The sequence below is a fragment of the Corythoichthys intestinalis genome, chromosome 15, assembly GCF_030265065.1.
Source record: "Corythoichthys intestinalis isolate RoL2023-P3 chromosome 15, ASM3026506v1, whole genome shotgun sequence".
Taxonomy (NCBI): Eukaryota; Metazoa; Chordata; class Actinopteri; order Syngnathiformes; family Syngnathidae; genus Corythoichthys; species Corythoichthys intestinalis.
Window position 1 is genome coordinate 31,311,874 of NC_080409.1, and position 17,016 is coordinate 31,328,889.

Genomic DNA, 17,016 nt, shown 5'->3' on the forward strand with positions numbered 1-17,016 from the left:
GACAAATGAAAATAAGTATTGTTGTTAATAGGAAGAACCAAAGGCGAGGTTAACATATAAAGAATGACAAGACGCTGACCTAAGAAATTTACCGTAGCAAAATTGGGCCGCCATCCGCGTAAAATTGAGTTTGTTTCTTTTGCTTACGACCTCACCTTGCCGCTTCAGGTCCTCGATCTGCTCCTCCTTGAAATCCAGCTGATCGGTGAGGCGAGACGCTGAATCTAGAGCCGCGTTAGCTTCGTCCAAGTTTATCTGTAAAGTGAGTGACATTATTGACTTTAACTCATCTTGTGTTCAGGTGGAGTTGAGCCACGAAGTGAAGAAAGCACCTGAAGAGCAGACGCTTGATCTTCTAGCTTGTCCGCCTTCCTTTGCCACTCCTCCTTCTCTTTCCTGAGCTTGTCCAGCTCTGCAGAGTACATGGCTTTCTCCTCTGAATGGAAGAAAAGGAGACAAGAGGACACATTTCCACAAATTAAGTTTTTGGATACAGGCAGTTAGCGCAAACATTTGTTTGTATAATTTCAGAGACACTTCCAAGCTAAATTGGATTGGACATCTATCGCTGTCAGTGGCAGCCAATGATTTAATGTTTTTAAATTTATAGATTGTGGTATATCTACAATTTAAACAAATAGTAATCACAAACATATTTAGTGGTGCTTCTGTTACTTGCAGTATTGCATAAAAATATATATTTAAATTGTGGGGAAAAAAAGAACGCTATTAAATTTAAAACAAATTGGAAAATATGATTGCATAAAAAAATACAAACTATTAGTTATATTAAAAGTATACACACACTCTTATATAAATGTGCAGTTAAAGCACTACAACACTAGGTAACTTTCAACCTTTATAAAATATTTTCATAACATTTGTGGTGATACAGTGGGGAGAACAAGTATTTGATACACAGTCAATGGGAAAACCCATTGGCAGTGTATCAAATACTTGTTCTCCCCACTGTATGTCAACTGACAACTAGTGGAATGACACCTCTTTTATATCTTAAAGGGGTCTGTATCGCTTTCACCGGCACTAAATAACTTTGAGGAGGGTGACAGGAAGCCTGCCACACAAACAAACTACTTATGTGATGATTGCTTTACGGCATACGTTACTTCCCTTTCATTATAAAGACGGAAGCCGTTGCGAACGCTTTCGCGCAAATTCTGCAAAGATGGCAGAGCAACAAGAGACAAAATGTTTTATCGGGGGGGGGGGCTACCAGGGATACCCCCCTGTGGGGTGGGAGGAGGTTAACCACACGGTTGCTAACAGTTATCTGCTATTGTTTAGCCACAACTGGATTCATTACCTTATTACTATTCATCCTTCATACAACTGCTGGGAACAGAAATGCCGTTTAATCCATCTGCAGTCGACCGGGAGATCATGATTTTACGACACTGTGCGGGTGTGCGCTGGTCCTCATGGGAACCGCAGCCTTCCTTAAGGTAGTAAAACACTACTGCTTCAGTCCACCTGCGTCGCTAAAATCGACCAAAACTGGAAAGTTACCTAGTGTTGCTTTAAATGATAAATTAATCATTTAAAATCTTTCTCCACCATACTGAGAAAAAAAAAAAAAAAAAAAAAAAGAGTCAAACCTCAGTTGGATAAAAAAAATATTTTCAAGAGGTGTAGTACAAATGAACAACTGAGAACGTAGTTGCATTTGTGTGCACACCCACAAACAAGTAGGAGTGTGGCTGTGTTTTAAACTCATGCTAAATGGGCCATCATTTAAAGTGACTTTGAGTAACCAAAATAAAAATTGTAGTATGCATTTCCTGGTATTTCTATTGCATAGAAAAATACCAAGAGAAAAATGTGATCTTTACCATGTGGAATAGAATTATATAGAGTATTGTTTGTATAGATTTCACTGGGAACACAAATTGCATTGACATTTCTTGCCTTGTTGGAACTGCTCTAGCACCATCTGTAGGTTGGAGAGGGAAATGGCATATTGTTTGACCTGCTCCTGGGAGGTCCCGAGCTGCAGGAGGGCGTCATCCCGCTGCTTAACCGCACAGCTCAACTGTTCCTGCAGAGACTCCACCTGCATGCTGGCCTGTTGGCTACAATCACAATTGAGAAAAAAAACATCTCAATTAGCTCGCTTCTATTTTTGTCATCTCAGTCCACTTTGATGCTGACCTAGCACTCTCCACAGCGCTGGAGGACGTGGCCAGCCGCTCGTCCAGCAGGGCCACTCGCCGCCGAAGATCAGTCTCACGGTCCTCGGCGGCGAGGGCCTCCCGCGTGTACGAGTCTTCGATCTCCAACAGGTGGTTGCGTAGCCTCTCCAGCTCCAGGTTCAGACGTTGCTCTTTGTCACGTACGTGCTGAAGCTGTCCGTATGCACGGAAAACTTGTTCAGAGTGTTGTTGTTGTGCCCTTTATTCGAGTGGTGCTGTCTCCGTAATACCCAAGTAAATGCAGTATACCCACAGGAAAAGGTTGGTGATTTGCGTATTCCGAACTCACTGGTTTAGAGGTTTAAAAGTTTTTTTTTCTTCTAATTAAATGTTGTGTTTGAAGTTTTACAGTGTATTTTGATACAGATTTGCACTACAAATCAAATTCACTTGAGTTTTTTTCAGCAAGAGAAGTTTCAGTATTCTGAGCTGAACATTCACACCTCGGTCTGTAACGCCGTTGTCTCCATTTGTTTCTGCTTGAGCGCCATCATCACCTGGTCCCGCTCCTGCTGGAATGCCACCGCTTTATCCTGCATGGACTTGATTTCATTCAGGAGTTGATTGAGCTCCCCTGAATTACCCTACATCAGGAGAGGGCAACAAAAATTAGTGCCAAAAAAAACAAACTTTTAAAGGGAACCTCAGACTTAAAGACTTATAGGCTCCAATATGTCACAATGGTTCTCTTTTACTAAAATGTTATTAGAAACACATAAAATATTGCCATTGATTTAAAAATATATCAAATTTAGTACATGTTTTGACCTACGGAGGGTACAATGTTTAATGCACGGAATAGAGGCTCGGGGTGATGACGTAGTTTGTGATTGTGTCGAACACTACAGGGTTACTCCAATTCCTTCTACGCGGCGAGATGTCCAACACATCAGTTAAAAGCGGCGAGTACTTACTACTTGTGTTTTTATTGATTATTTTATTACCTTTTCATTGCCTCAAAATACTTTTTGCCTGTGTTTCCATCTCATATTTTTAAGCATTGTGTTTTCTTGTGGTAGCTTTAAAGCAGATTGTTGATTTGTTGACCACCTTAGTTAGCATACTTAAACAACCCTTATTTGATATTACTATGTTTAAGTATTTTCTTAAGGCATCTTTGGTATATTCTGTCTGTATGCATCTAAACAAAACAAGCTGAAAGCGCACGGTAGTACTTTGGGTGTCAAATTCGCCCCTTGTAGACGTTTGCCGGTGTAGCACATTTTGGCAGAACACCGTTTTTTTTCCTACTCAGTCTTGTCTCATCCCGTCGTTCCTGTTCATTTTGCTTTTGCTGCTCGTTTTGCGAAATATCGACAGTGCTGTCATGCTCATTAATGTTCTTCTCCGGTTCTAATTGAAAGGGTCAAACAAATGACATGTTTATGTCGCTAGTCATACTCTGGAAGCCCGGCAGCGTAACCATGTGACGTCACCGCCCTGCAAAGTCAACAACAATAGCGACTTACTAGTGAAACTAATTTTATAAATTGTATAAAACAAAAACATCAAGAAGGGTTTAAATATAAAATTATTTTAACTCATTATAATTTTTATCTTTCAAGAACTACAAGCTAAAAGAACTACATGCCTTTCTATCCAAGGATCTATTTAAAGAGTGGGCAAAATACCAATCTGATCAGATTTGTAGAATTTGAGGCTTTCAGACTGACGAGTGCACAGACAATGAAATTCTTTGAATTTATGGTAAAAAAATACTGGCAGCTGCGGTTGCCAGACTATTACTGTTTGAAAAAAAAAAACAAGAAAACCGGCAGTTTGTCAGTTACCTTAAATTTTACAGCTGATTTGTTGATTTTTTGCTGAAAAAACAATTTTGTAATTATCTTTTTCTGTGTTCTATATGTAATCGGTCTTAATAATAGTGATGACATCACTGCGTTTCTTTTTTCGTACCCCTTTTCCAAACAGATTTTAAACCCACATCTTTGCCAAGTCTGCCGACTACCGTGCTGCTGAAGACCAAGAAGTGCTGTGCATACGGATGGTTAGGAAACCCTTACTCCCTGATAATTTACAAGAGTGCAATGTTAGCTGGAATTGGAATACTGGTAATATTTTACCATAAATTTACCTTTTTTTCCCCCAGTGTGGGCCGTAAACTGACCTGTTCTTTGTCTTTGAGCATCTTCTCCACAGTGGCAGCTTTGTCCCTCATAGCACCAAGTTCAAACTCACGCTCACGCAGCAGCATGGACACTTGCATGTTGGTCTCCTGCAGCGCTCGGAACTCAGAATCCTTCTCGCGCGAGCGCGCCGCCACTCGTTCGTTCTCTTCCTTCAGCGTCTTGGCGTCCATCTCCAGGATGAGGGCGCGCTCCTTCAAATTGGTGACTGCCTGCTTCAGAACCTCGTTGTCGCTCTCGCGGTTGCGCAGCGCTTCACCCACTCGAGTCAGTTGGTCACCTTTACTCTTAATGAGGAGGTCCTTGTCCCGAACGGACCTCTGTAGCGCCTCCAGGCTGGCTCGGACCTGCTGGACCTCAGCGGCATGGTTCCGTTGCTCGCTCTCTGAGGAGGAGGCTGAGCAGGAAAGCCGGTGGTTGTTCTCCTGGAGGGTCCGGATCAGGTTCTCCCGCTCTGCGAGCTGGGTTCGAAGTGACGTCAGGTCCTCGTTCATCTCCGCTTTGCTTGTGGGAGCCGCATGGTCGAGACGGCCCAACAGATGATCCTTTGTGGTGCTGAGCTGGCTGAGGGTCTGCTGAACCTGGGCCAGCTCCATACTCAGGCTGCCCAGTCGCTGCTCCTTGTGCTCGTAGCTCTGGATTAGCGTGGCGTAGTCCGCGGAGAGTTTGGAACCGGCGTCTCCATCGGCCAACACCTGAGCCTTGAGGTTGACCAGCTCCTCCTGAAGCTGCCCCGACTCCTGCTGCATGTTCTTGACAGTGGTGATCACCTGCTGCTTCCATTCCTCCATCTTCTTCACCTGCTGCTTGAGAGTGTCACGCTCCTTCAATAGCTCCTCGAACTGGTTGCTGCTGACACCGCCGGCACCAGTGTCGCCGCCCGACGATTGGAGCACAGTCACCAACGTCTGGCACTTCTGTGTCAGCGCGTCGATCTCGATGTCCTTCTCCCGGATGATGCGCGAGAGATTCTGGATGGTCTCCTTAAACATCTCCTGGTTCCCTGAGGGGTCGCCCGAGTTGGAGAGCCGCTGGTTTTCCTGCTGCAACTTCAGCAGCGCCGCCTCCTTGCCTGCCATAATGTCCATGAGGCGGTGGTAGTCGGAGCGGAGCTGGCTGTTATCTCGGGTCTTCTCGTTGAGCACAGCAAGAACCTGCTCCCGCTCCACGGCGTAGGCCTGCAGCTGCTGCTGCAGGAAGAGGACGTCCTGACCGCCGCCACCCATAGTGACTCGTGCGTGAAGTGCCTGGATCTCCAAGTCCTTCTGCAGAATCACTTGGGAGAGCTTCCCCACTTCGTCACGGGACACTGCCAATTGGTCCAGCTCCCTAGTGAGAGACAGGTTCTTTTCATTCAGCTGGCTGATTTCCGTCTCCTTCTCCTTCATGCCTTTCACCAGTCGTTCCAGCTCCACTTTGGAGAGGTCATGCTTCTCGTTGCCGTTCTCCTGGTTCAGGGACACTGTCTTGTCTTCCTGTAGTATGATGTCATCCCGGTCCGTCTGGGACTCTGTTGGACTTCGAGTATCCAGCGTCTGCCGCACTTCAGTGAGCTCCTGGTCCTTGGCCCGGAGGAGCCTGTCGAAGTTGAGCGAGGCCTGCTCTAGCTCACTCTGAGCATTGAGAAGTGCTGCCTGTCGTTCGTCCAAGCTTCGCCTGAGTTCTCGCACTTCCTTCTCCAGGCCGCTTCCTGATGACTTGAGCTGGGTGATTTCGGCCTCCAGCTCGGTGATTATGTCTAGGGTACGCGGAGGTCTGCTCTGCTGATCCCGCACGCGGTCCAGTTCCTCTTGCAAGTGGCTGTTGTCCTCCTTCATGCCAGCCAGTTGCCTGTCCTTCTCCTCCATCACTTGTCTGAGCGTGTCGGCCTCTCTCCGGGCGTCTGCAACGCTCGTCTCCAGCTCGGCCTGCGCTTCCGCAGCATTCTGCTTTAGCGTCTCGGCGAAGGCATCCTTCTCCTGGAGCAAGTCGGTCAGCTGCTTCTGCCCGGCGACAGTGATGGCAAGCATTTCATTGGTGTCCCGGTGGTCGGCCACCATCTGCTCCATGTCACGGTGTAGCTGAGCAATCTCCGTGTCCTTCTCGAGGTTAAGCTTGACAGCTCGCTCGTGCTCCATCTGCAGAGCCGATGCATCCATGGAGTGAGCTCGACTCAGCTCGTCGACCGTGCGCTGGTACTGTTTGGCTCCTTCTCTGAGCGAGCTCTCGGCTCGCTGCAGCTCGCCGTCCAGCTGGTCTTTCTCGAGCTTGAGGGCCTCGATGCGTGTGTCCTTCTCCCGCAACGTCCTGCTCGCCGCCATCTGGCTTTCCCTCAAATGGTCCTCTGCTTTCCTCACAGCCTCGTTCAACTTCTCGTTCTCCATCTTCAGCTCAAAGCCCTCCGACGTCACTTTCTCCAGCTCTCTTTGGAGGTCCGAAACTTCTCTGTGTTTAGCCGCTCGCTCGCATTCTTCAGTTCTTGTCCTTTCCGCCTGACAAAGCTCTTCTTTTGCCGCAGACAGGTTTTTCTTCAGCTCTAATGTTTCTCTTCGGGCCTCCTTGCTCTGTTCTTGAGCTTGTGCCAGTTTGTCCTTCAGCTCCCGGAGGGCGCCCTCCAACTGCTGTTTGCTCATGTGCAGGTCGTTGAGCGTGAATGCGCTCTTGCTAAGCTTCTCTTTCTGAGCCACCAGATCCTGCTCCAGTCCACTATTCCGTTCTTTGGTGGCACCAAGTTCTGCCTCGGCATTCTTTAGCTGATCTTTCACCGAGATCAGATGCTGCAAGACGAAGGGAGAAGAACAAATAAAGACCAGCCAACTGAATGTATATAGTGATTGTACATGAAAGCGGAAGAGTCAGCAAACTGAAAATCCACTAAAATAGTTAAATAGAACGAAAAAATCTATTATTATTGACCTTAATGTGAATGACGATCGCTTAAAATATTTAAGTATGGAAATGGCGAATTTCTTAGACCTCTATTAATAAAGGGGGGAAAAAAATATTGAAGCCCCCAAAAAAAAATGATACGCTTTAGGGCTGCACCTATCAATTATTTTAGTAGTCAATTAACCAATTAACTAGTTAGTTTGAATAATCGCGTAATCGGATAAGGAACATAAAAGAACTAAAATACCTGAGCTGAGCCTCAAACGGAATAAAAAAATGAATGAGGATCTAAGTACCTCAAAAGAACAATTGGCTAACTTACATAGCAAAAGTCCGCTAGCTTAAATGCAATAAAATGCTAACTTTTTTTTTTTTTTGTACAATGCTCTTGACAAATGATTCAAACACATATTCCCACAAAAAAAAACGGCAAAACATACCTATAAACTAAATTACGAAAGCATTAAAAAACATTAGCTCAAACAAAAACTTGTTCTGTTGTTAGTTTTAACAGGGAGCAGCTGGATTTGGCCATGTGAAATTAGTTCTGTCATATTCACTGTTGCCACTCGAGGGCAGTGTATGCACCCAAATCAATAAAACTAAATGCAAACACTTTTAAAACAAACCATTAAAACGCCACTTTAATTAAACAAATTTTGCTGCTTTGAGTATTCAATTTGAATATTTTTTTCTAATCGAATTACTCGAGTTAATCTATTAATTGTTGCAGCACTACACCGCCGCCATTTTTTTACATCAGTTATAGCCATTCACATAAACATGCTGATAGACTCATGCACAGGTCTATGTAATAGGTATAAATTATGTCACAAAGAAGGGCGGACGATCTGGGATACTTGCATTTGATTAGTTAAAATAGTCCCGGTAATGATAAAATGACTGCCACAAGTGGCCATTTTTTCAAAATACTGGCTTTTACTTATGTTTTTCTACACTATTACACTTGAGAATCATGAAATTTTAAGATTTTTTAGTTGATCAAAGGAAATTCTTTCTGATGCATTTCTGCACATGATAAAAGGGAAAGACGCCACCTTGAACTATTAAGGGGAATATTTTGATGTTGGAAATTTCAAAACGGCGATGAAATGTGAGGTTGTTGAAGTGGTTCAATTATGCAATTATTTGTAGCACAACAAAATTCAGCATTCACACACAAATCGTTCATGTACTCCAAATTCGGTCAGACCTGCGTGGCCTCCTGGTTTTGCCGGTCCAGCTCCTCTAACTCATTCAGCAGGGTGTCACGTTCCTCTTCTGTGGCCTTCAGGGTCTTCTCTTGTCTCTCCAGCGCCTTCCTCAGGTCTTCCATCAATTCGGTGTCAGCTGGTCGAGTTGCGCCATCCACGCCGGTGCCTAGTTTCTCATGAAGACTGACCTTTATTTGGAGAAGGAAGGCCATAGCATGAATCAACTTTTTGATAACATTGGGCACATTCACACTGGCATGGATGCATGGACTATTTCTAGTCGAGTTTTTTTTTTTCCCCTCTTGTTGAAGGTAGAACTTTTCAATTAATTCGATAGGCGCTATTCCAAAAAAATCTCATACCTTTTCTGCCTCTAGGACCTCGTTCTCTTTTCTTAGTTTGCTGATCATAGTGTTCAGTTCTAAGATATCCGCATGCTCCACTTCCTCCTTCGGTTCTGCCTGATTTGAGAGCATGATGTCAGAAAAGTAACGGTAGAAAGTTGTCACAGAAAAAAACTATACCTCAACCCGGCTTTTCAGTTTCTCAGTTTCCATTTCGGCAGCAGCGAGGTTGTGCCTCAGTACTTGGATCTCGTGCTCTAGCTGGGCTTTCTGTACAGACTTCCCCTCCTGCTCACGCACCCTAGCCTGAAGCTCGTCCACGGAGGACTGCAGCCGGGCGTAGTTCTGCAGCAGGGCAGAGTTCTCCTCCTGGGCGTCGTCCCTCTCCGAGCGCAGCGATGCCAGGTCCTGTCGCGCCGCCACCAGTTCAGCGCATACCTCGGATAGCCGGGTCTCCCGCTCATCGGCGGTCTTGCCCAGGGCCTCGACAGTGGTCTGAAGCTCCAGCTCTTTAGACGGGTTTGATAATGGGGAGCTGGCTGGAGAGACACCTGTAGAGTAACATTCAGAGAAGTTACTTGACACATGTAGGGGAGAACGCGGTTTGTTGACACAATTTTTATTCTTTTAATATCTACCCATCAACACGTCTTAATGGTCGAAGAATGGTCGTCCATTTATTACGGGAAAGCTTAAATGTTAAATTGAGAGTACTTATATAGCGCATTTATCTACAGCAGTGGTGTCCAAACTATTCCACATAGGGCCGCAGTGGGTGCGGGTTTTTGTTCAAACCCATCATGAGGACAAACTTTCACCAGTCTGATGTCTCACAAGTGTAATCAGTTGATTACAGTAAGGTGCTGCTTGTTTTAGCACAAACGTCATTGGTTAAACTGTCTGTGCTCGATTGGTAGGAACAAAAACCAGGACCCACAGCGGCCCTTGAGGACAGGTTTGGACACCGCTTCACATTAGCACACATTTATACACCAAAGGTGCTGCTGTCATGCAAACCGCTGCCAAACCATTGGGGACAAATAAGGGTTCAGTGCCTTGCCCAAGGGTACTTCGAGAGTGGGCAGTCGTAGCCTGAAATCTAACCGCTGAACCTTCAGTCCCAAGAAAACTCGAGCTACCAAATGCGCCACGGCCACAATTAAGCTTAATATCTGGGATTGGACTTGGATTTGACTAGCAACTAGCAAACTAGAAAATGTGAATAAAAACCAACTTTGTCCTAAAACTTTTACATGTTAACACTTTCATAAATACAAACATATTGTGTAAAAGCCCACAAAAAGAATAGTGAAGACCTTTTTTTTTTTTTTTAAATTGACCTTAAAAACAATAACTCTCTTTTGTCTCTCATTTCAAAAGACGGTAAAGATTTTTTTTCAATTGGTGAAATTTAGATAATTTCATTACTGATATTGCCCAACACCTCTTTCTAGTGGTCAGGTTATAGCGAGTGGGACAACCAACCCGTGTGATAATAGAAATATGTAAAATGTATATGTATTTTAGGGCTGCAGCTATCGATTATTTTAGTAGTTAATCTAGCAACTATTTAGTTCGAATAATCGAGTAATCGGATTAGGAACATATCATGCGTTGCAGAATAAATTTTAGGAGATGTAAAACAAAGACTTGCTAAGATTGCACTTTCAAAAAAAGCATAAAATGCGAATACAAAATAAAATTCCAGAGTGTTTCTTCAAACCATGCAGAATTTTCACTTTGCACTTTCATTTAAAAACAAATTAAAATACTGAGCTTAGCCTCAAACGGTATAAAAAAATAATAATAAATGAGGATCTATGTACAACAATAGAACAATTGGCTAACTCACATAGCAAAAGTCTGCCAGCTTAAATGCTACAAAATGCCAACTTTTTTTTTTCAATGCTCTTAACAAATCGTTCCAACACCTATTCCCGCAAAAAACGACTAAATATACCTAGAAACTAAATTAAAAATACATAAAAAAAAACATTACCTCGAACAAAAACTTAAGTTGGTCTTAATAGGGAGCAGCTGGATTCAGCCATGCTAAATGAGTTATGTCATATTCACTGTTGCCATTAGATTGCAGTGTTTCCACCCTAATCAATAAAACTAAATGCAAACACCTTCAAAACAAAGCATTACAATTACACCCTTCTGATTAAACGAATACTTGAAGCAGCAAAATTTGATTCGAAGCTTTTTTTCCTAATCAAAATACTCGAGTTAATCGATTAATCATTGCAGCACTAATGTGTTTACATAAAATGTAATATAAACATCATTCACCATTCTGCAGCTGCTCTTCTAGTTCCTCGATTCTCTCCTCGTACTCAGTCAGTTCCTCCTGGTGGCACCGAATAAGGTCGGACATCTTCTGGCGTTGAGCGTCCTGCAGGGTGGCGAGCTCATGCTGGTGCTCGTCAACCTGGCGGATTAGCTCGTCACGTAGCTCCTGAGAAATTAAAAAAATTTAAAAAGTCTCACAGCTTTGCTCGAATGACCAGCTTTGCATTTACAAACTCACCTCAACTGTTCTTTGCAGTTTGAGAATCTCACCCTGCTCAGTGTTACCTGCCCCCACTGCTGTCGACACCTAAAAAGCAATTTAAAAACACTGACTTCAGTGGTGATTATATTGAATTGAATGTTTCTATTTAAATTATATTTTCATTTTTCGTACAATTAAAAAAATTCTTGAAATTTGAATTAAAAAGGGTGATAACATTTGAATTAAAAAATGGTACTGACATCTGATTTACAAATTCCATTTACACTTGTGTTAAATTTAAATCAAATTTAAATAAATTCAAAGTTAATTCATCCCCCCCCCCCCCCCCCCCCCACCACCCTTTCCTGCTCAACTGCTTAGACACGGAGAATGGGAATCTGAGTGTCTTTATAGGCTAACAGTTACAACGTGCCACATGGGAGTTTGGTGCACTTCAGTTTTATTGTGTTACAATTAGGGCTGTCAACGATAAATTGTTTTAATCGAGTTAATTACAGCTTAAAAATGAATTAATCGTAATTAATCGCAGTTCAAACCATCTATAAAATATGCCATATTTTTCTGTAAATTATTGTTGGAATGGAAAGATAAGACACAAGCTGGATATATATATTCAACATGCGGTACATAAGGACTGTATTTGTTTATTATAACAATAAATCAACAAGATGGCATTACCATTGTTAACATTCTGTTAAAGTGATTCATGGATAGAAAGACTTGTAGTTCTTAAAAGATAAATGTTAGTACAAGATATAGAAATTTTATATTAAAACCCCTCTTAATGTTTTCGTTTTAATAAAATTAGTAAAATTTTCAATCAAAAAATAAACTAGTAGCCCGCCATTGTTGATGTCAATAATTACTTACACAATGCTCATGGGTGCTGAAGCCTATAAAATCAGTCGCACCCAAGCGCCAGCAGAGGGCAGCAAAACTCCACAAAATACAATTAACAAGTGGGCATTTCACTGTACTATTTTTTAAATCTGTCTGAGCGGGGCATGTGCGTTAATTGCGTCAAATATTTTAACCCGATTCATTTTAAAAATTAATTACCGCCCGTTAACGCGATAATTTTGACAGCCCTAGTTACAATTCTATTCAATTTACAATAATCCCTCGCTAATTTGCGCTTCAAACTTCGCACCCTTAGTCCAACACAGATTTTTTTCCCCAAATTAAAAGATAAATAAATAAATACAGATGAGCTGTCCCGAGCCAATCGCGTAGTCTTCCTCTCCCTCCCTCCCTCCCTCCCTGCTCTTAGATAGTCAGGCAGTGCACTGGAGTTGCTTATTAATGTTAACGATGACTGACAGACGGTTAATGTTTGCTCTTGCTAGAGACTCGAATTTCAAAGTACCGCATGCGTCTATCATCGTTCAACTTGTTAAACAGTTGCTGTGGCAACTCATTGTGTGTAAATGAGCAGCTTGAGCGGATTGGAGTAGACTCACTCAATGAAGCATTAATAAAGCCAAGCATTTTTGTACTTTATTCTTGTTTAAAAATAATTCGGTGGAACAGTAACATGTTTAAAACTTATCATAATTATTACATTTGAAGTGCTTAAAAACCATTTACTAAAATATATACGTATCTACACATAAGTTGTTTTTTTAATTATACTTTGGGGTTGAAAAAGTGAAAACGTCTTATATGTATCTCTATCCAATGCTAAATCTGAATAAACACATTGAACACACACACAAAAAAAAATGGGGGGGGCGGTACTTCGCGGTTTATCACTTATTGCGGCAGGTTCTAGTCCCCATTAACCGCGAAAAATGAGGGATCACTGTAACTTCTAAATGCTATTTAAAAGATATTTAGACACTTAGTTAACTCAACATTTTTGTTATGTGTGTTTTTATCTAAAATCATTAAATTTTGTTTAATTACAATGAAATGTTTTACAATTAAGTTTACATTTACAATCAACTTCAAAATGTTGAGAGGATTTATTATAAATGTTTGTAAATTTAATTTGAGAAAGTCATTTGACATTTATTAAATTGAACCTCTAAATTTCTATGTAGATTTAACTTTGAAAATGTAGTTGGAAATTAAATCTAAAATTCCAATCGATTCAAATAACTTCACAGCAAGTCAATCAGCAACCACGCAACTAAAATACTGAATACCAAAAGGACATTTTATACATAACTAAAAAAGCTCAGGAATCTTATTTCCCCAACAACGATCAATCCTCATCATCCTCGTCAACTATACCTGTGAAATTCGCCTCCAGTGTGTCACCTCCGCCTCCAGTCGCAACACCTCGGTGGACAGTCGGTTGATCTCCTGCTGGGACGAAATAACCTCACTGAGGTCCATGTCGTCTCCATGGAAGCCGTGGTGGGACGTGGAAGGTCGGGACAGGAAGGAAGACGCGACGACACTGCCGGCAGACGTCGTGGTGACGGGCAACAAGGCAGGGCCAGCAGATGCGGACTGGGCTGAGCGCTGAAGATTCTGGACGTCCTCCTGGAGGCCGCTTTGTCGAGCCTTTAGGTGACTTATCTCCACCTGGAGGACAGCAGCACATAAATCTTAGGAGTAACTGTTCCTTTTTTGGTGTGATACTGCAATCTACAGCAGTTTGTACAAAATACTAGGGATGTCCCGATCATATATTTTTGGACGGCAGTCCGAGTCAACTGATTTTGATCAATTGAGTTCTGATCCGATACTTAATCTTGTTGCTTGTAGCCACTATCTGTTATACACATCAAATCCATTTCAACTGGGAAGGCGGGCATTGAGTAATCGTGTTTCACTGCCACTGACGGCATTAGACGTCCAATTTGACTTGGGGGCTGGCAAAGATAGAACAATTGCTGCCACCCCCCCCACCCCCCCACCCCCCCACCCCTCAATTGCAGGCAAGGAGTTAATACTTAAACACTACTACTACTTAAAACACATTTTAAAAAACCCCATCCTTTTACCCGATGCGCTGAAAATGACGTGATCGTGCCTGATTTCCGATCACGTAATCAGGGAAATCCCTACAAAATACCAACAAAAAACCATTACTACTACTACTGAGGTCAATGCTCGTACGTCTTTCTGCTGCAGAAGCGTCCTGTATTCGGCAGACTGCTGCTTGATTTGGATCTCTGACGCCTCCAGCTTCTCTTCTAGCTCGGCCTGGATCTTCTTCAACCTTTCACACTGAAAAAAAAAGACAACAGTTGCTCATAAAGAGTTTCCGGCTGCATTGAACCACAAATAAAAATGTTGGCAGGAATGTTTGTCAGTTGTCTCCAGGTTGTTATCTTAACTTTGAGTAAGCAAACAGACGAGATGCTAAACATTCCTCCAGCCATGTCAGCAGCATGATGAATATCTCATATTAAAACCTGACAAGTTGCAACCGTGACACCAAACTGTATCCTGTGAACCAGAGTTGCATGAGAAATAATTGCCTTAAAAGTGCCTTAAGACAATATGATTGACACCACTAACCATGTGTACATCTCTGCAGTGGAGAAAAAAAAGATGGTGTCTGTAGAGCTTTATTGTTGCACAGGTCAGAAAATCTGCTCAATAAGTTCCTTATAAATGTAAATAAAAAGAGGAAGCTTTTAATATATTGTATTATTGTAATTACACATGAATAACGGAATACTATACCGATTGCCATTTTGCAAACAAACAAAAAAATCTAAATTACTGACTTTTAAGGGTGTTTTTCCCAAATGACACCAATTATACTATAAATTCCTATTATTTACTGTGCAGTGGAATAAATCCTGGCCACTTCATGCCTCTGAACCCCACCTTTCATCATTTGACAATTGGACCAATTCAGTAACAAAAGTACAATTTTCTCAATAAAAACTAAAATGTAAAATAATAATACAACCTCAAATTTTGAAGAGGAAAGGGCAGCCTCCAAGTCAGCCAGCTTGGAATTGGACAATTGCAGCTCTGTGGCGGCATCTAACATGAGAAACAAGAGAAAAAGTCAATTATTATGTTCAATCAAAAATACATTAAATACAACCCTAAAGTATAATTTAAAAAACAACAACTTATACGTACAGTATATGTATATTTATAAATGTTTTTAAGCATTGCAAATGTAAAAATTATTATATAAATTATATATATATATCAGAAAACACAGACAAGGCTGAAAAAGCAGTTTCTGCTCTTGCATCCCTCTTTAAAATAAACTGCTGTATTTTAAGCCAAAACAACTGTTGTGTTTGATAGACCAATATGTCTATATGCTGCCATAGCAGTTTAATGGCGCATTAAGCCCCCAAACTATTCTTAATTTGTACGTTTTACCCTGGAAACCCCCGTTTACAGACACAGCGCAACCGCTTTTGTTTCAACTCAGCCATAAAAAGGTAAAAAAAAAATGACTTTATAAAATTATTCACTCGCATATTTTAAACTTTTTAAAAAACTACATCACAAAAACAAATGGTGTCTGTCAATAGGTCATGGATATCAACCTCATAACTATCGTTTAATTGTTTTTTGTTTGTTTTTTGTTACTGTCGCATTTTCCCCGATATTTTAGATGATAAATAATCGATCCAAACAAAGAAAAATTGAAAAAAAAAAACGTTTAAAATGGTAAATATTTGAAAAAGAAAATCTTGACCACTCCATGATGTGTGCGATTTTTGCATCGCAGACCCTTGTTATATTACCGTGTTTCACCCATAAAATCCCCAAAAAGTCCAGCTGTGGCCATTCACCGCTGTGTCTTGACACTCAGTGATACATGCTACACAGAATTTTTGGATCGAAATAAGGTAAGTAATCTCTCATGCTCTCACCTCCAGTTAGGGGTTTCGCTGTTTAAAAAAAAATCTTTTTTTTTTTTTTTAAAAAATACCCTCCTGTTCAAAATTTCTCTTCCCCCAGAAAATAGAGATTTTAAGCTTTCTAATGATGTATCACACATGTATATATGACAATTTTGAAATTTGGCCAAATTGGGGCCTCAGAACAGAACTTCAAGTCACCCGAGTGTTTTCTGCCATACATAAAAAATTTTAAAAACGCATATACTGTATCTAATTTTCTTAACATTTTTAAATAAAATACTATATTTATTTATTTAATTTCTTAAATTGGGAAAAAAAATCAGCGATGGACTGAGGGTGAAAAATTTGAATCGCGAAGTAGCGAGAGATCACTGTACACTGCTCAAACTGCAGGCAGTTCCTGGAGGATGAAGGAACCAATACCATTGACTGGCCCCCATGTTTACCTGACCAAAACCCAATTGAACATGTCTAGGAGATTATTTTTAGGTTCAACAGGTGCCACCAGGTACTCCTCAGATTGTCCAGGAGCTCAGTGATGCCCTGGTCCAGATCTGGGAGCAGATCCCCTAGGACACCATCAGCCATCTCATTAAGAGCCTACTCCGACATTGATAGGAATGTGTACCAGCATGTAGGGGCAACACAATATACTGAGAATCATTTGCTACAATGATATTTTGGCAAAATGTACCAGACTGCCGAGTTATTTTTTCACGTTCATTTTTGGGGTGTCTTTGATTTCCCCCCTCTAAAAGGTGATAATTTTCATTTCCATCAAATTAAGTGGGATCATTTTGTTACTAATACATCACCAACTTATTATCAGGAAAGATATTAAAGATCATTTTTTTACCCCTATTTAGATCTGATGTGTTTTCGAAGCGTTCCACTAATTTTCTTAAGCAGTGTACATCTA

At 41.5% G+C, this 17,016-nt stretch overlaps 1 protein-coding gene across 2 annotated transcripts in view; it reads right to left on the minus strand.

Annotated features, from left to right (window-relative positions):
• trip11 (thyroid hormone receptor interactor 11) overlaps positions 1-17,016 on the minus strand; it is a 30,136-nt gene that overhangs the window by 9,320 nt on the left and 3,800 nt on the right. Inside the window, exons 2-16 of one of the 2 annotated variants that reach the window (XM_057860141.1) lie at positions 15,176-15,252; positions 14,371-14,481; positions 13,537-13,833; positions 11,317-11,385; positions 11,079-11,244; positions 8,964-9,334; positions 8,802-8,900; positions 8,439-8,627; positions 4,339-7,113; positions 2,654-2,794; positions 2,271-2,363; positions 2,170-2,228; positions 1,927-2,090; positions 333-436; positions 156-255 (exon numbers count right to left, since the gene is read on the minus strand). In XM_057860141.1, the coding sequence (XP_057716124.1) occupies positions 156-255; positions 333-436; positions 1,927-2,090; positions 2,170-2,228; positions 2,271-2,363; positions 2,654-2,794; positions 4,339-7,113; positions 8,439-8,627; positions 8,802-8,900; positions 8,964-9,334; positions 11,079-11,244; positions 11,317-11,385; positions 13,537-13,833; positions 14,371-14,481; positions 15,176-15,252 (4,815 nt within the window). Of the gene's footprint in view, positions 1-155; positions 256-332; positions 437-1,926; positions 2,091-2,169; positions 2,364-2,653; positions 2,795-4,338; positions 7,114-8,438; positions 8,628-8,801; positions 8,901-8,963; positions 9,335-11,078; positions 11,245-11,316; positions 11,386-13,536; positions 13,834-14,370; positions 14,482-15,175; positions 15,253-17,016 lie in introns of both variants that reach the window. The other variant, XM_057860140.1, reaches the window with a different exon arrangement.